At 51.1% G+C, this 1,942-nt stretch overlaps 1 protein-coding gene across 1 annotated transcript; it reads right to left on the bottom strand.

The window, feature by feature from the left end:
• Positions 1–226: 226 nt before the first annotated feature.
• Positions 227–1,702, bottom strand: LOC102910081 (interferon alpha-inducible protein 27-like protein 2A). The gene is made up of 4 exons (XM_006990911.4): positions 1,573–1,702; positions 1,426–1,452; positions 900–1,061; positions 227–435 (listed from the first exon to the last, which is right to left on the bottom strand). Exons 1-4 carry the CDS (start codon positions 1,574–1,576, stop codon positions 359–361), a joined length of 270 nt encoding a protein of 89 aa, XP_006990973.2. The 5' UTR covers positions 1,577–1,702; the 3' UTR covers positions 227–358.
• Between the last annotated feature and the right edge of the window lie 240 nt (positions 1,703–1,942).

The raw sequence follows: 1,942 nt of genomic DNA, 5'->3' as shown, positions 1-1,942 counted from the left end.
CAACCTTTAATAAGGAACAACTGTGGTCCAGAAGGACTCAAAAAGCCCCCATGCCACACAGACCATCTCCATTACGGCAGGGACCATGCAATGCTTCTACCCTCTGTCTGAGTGTTGGACAACTGTCACCTCCTTTTGATCTCCAGCCTCAGTCTGGTTGGGGAAATGGAAGACTTGAAATTCCCTGTCCACAACTCCCTTCAGAAAGCCACCAGAAGCAAAGATCTGCACACCAGCATGTAACCTTTATTTTTCATCTTTCAGTGGCTTCAATGGGAGGTTTGGAGGCTCATCTTGGGGTACACTGTCTCATGGATATTCCTTAAAGGCTTTGGGTTCAGCTGGTAAAGGTGTAGTCTCATTCGCTCATAGCTCCAACTGCTGCCCCAACTGTGCCCAGGATGATGTTGGTTGATGTAGAAAGTCCAACAGCCCCTGGGAAGGAGACAATACAGTGATAGTCAGTCTCCTAAGGCTTAGAGATGCCCCACCGCCCTTTTGTCTGAACTCTAGGGTTCTGCTTTAGACAATGATATTCAAAGTGTCGGACCAGAAGGAGAAGACAGATTTGGGTAAGCTGAGATATAGGATGGAGAGCTCTCCCGAGAGGAACACCCTCTCTACATTGCAGTACAGAGGGGAACACACTGGAGAAGGACACCCAGGTAGGGAAGATTCAGAGCCCAGGTAGCCATGCATCTTGGACCAGGGCTCCTTCCTGCTTCTGCCATCCAGTGGCCCTCACCCCTGCACCAGTCCCCAACCTCACTCACAATGAACCAGACAGTAGGGACAGAAGGAGAAGACATAGGTCATATGAGAGGTTGGACTGTAGGGAGAGGAAGGGAGATGCCTTCCTTGGCTGGCTCTCCAGACATCTTGCCTGGACTGACACTTACCCACTGACTGTAGTGTGGCTACCAGGCTTCCTGCTGCAACTCCACCCCCATTGGCAATTGCTGCTGCTGACATCATCTTGGCTGCTATGGATGCTGCTGCTATTCCTGTGCCAGTGAAGCCCATGGCACCCAGGGCTAAGGGCGCAGCAGTCACAGCCACAACTGTGGGGAGAGGAGCTGGGTGGTGTGGGCTCAGGGGAAAGATTCACTCAAGAATTCTTTGACTGTTTGGGATGGCCTTCACTGCACCTCAGGCTTGTTTTTGCAATTAACTACTGCAGTTTTAGCAGCTGCTTCCCCTACCACCCCCCTTTAAGAAATTCTCTGCTTGCTCTTCATCGTATATAAGGCCTGGAGGAGAAACTAGGTGGAAAACTTACGCCCCCTACTGGAATGAGTGAACACAGCTCTGTTCCCTGCTCTTCACCCAGGCAGCTCCAGAATCCATCAGAAGGCAGGAACTGGGGTGCAGCCCACCGGGAAGCATGAAGCCCCCAAAGCCTCACAGCGGGTACGAGAAACTTACCTCCTCCTATGACGGCAGCGACAGCTTCTGCAAGGGAGAGATGGGGTGGGTAGACAAGGTTAGAGTTGGCTGACATCAGTGAGTTCTTGGCAGGTTTGGGTCAGGGAGGCCAGTTCCCAGCCCACGCCAGAACTGAGGACTACTAACCCATCTTGGTGAGATGTCTTGGTAGCTGGTAACCTTAGGAAGGGACTTAAATCTGAGGAGAGAAGGAGAGACTGTTGCTTTTGAACTAATAGGGACATGGCCCCGCCCCTTGCAATGAGTCAGTGTCCTGGTGGGTGTGGCGTTTTGAAAGCAACAGGGGAAGAAGGAACCCCCCTCTCCTCGTCTACTTACCTCTGAGTAAATGTCCGTTAGACTGGTTTCAAACCTGACTGATGCTTAACACACAACACACACACACACACACACACACACACACACACACACACACACCCCTCTGGTTTGTAATAGCCAGAACCTGGAAACAATCTAGATGCCCTTCAACTGAAGAATGGATAAATAAAATGTGGTA

This window comes from Peromyscus maniculatus, chromosome 14 (genome assembly GCF_049852395.1).
Source record: "Peromyscus maniculatus bairdii isolate BWxNUB_F1_BW_parent chromosome 14, HU_Pman_BW_mat_3.1, whole genome shotgun sequence".
Classification (NCBI taxonomy): Eukaryota; Metazoa; Chordata; class Mammalia; order Rodentia; family Cricetidae; genus Peromyscus; species Peromyscus maniculatus.
The sequence above is the reverse complement of the archived record's forward strand: the minus strand, read 5'-3'. Positions and strand labels throughout refer to the sequence as shown.

What these genes read in the sequence shown, in the direction of transcription:
- LOC102910081 (XM_006990911.4), bottom strand. An exon ending in CGCTGCCGTCATAGGAGGAG is followed by an intron (nt 1,062 to 1,425) that starts GTAAGTTTCTCG and finishes CTCTCCCCACAG; the next exon opens with TTGTGGCTGTGACTGCTGCG. An exon ending in AGCCACACTACAGTCAGTGG is followed by an intron (nt 436 to 899) that starts GTAAGTGTCAGT and finishes TCTCCTTCCCAG; the next exon opens with GGGCTGTTGGACTTTCTACA.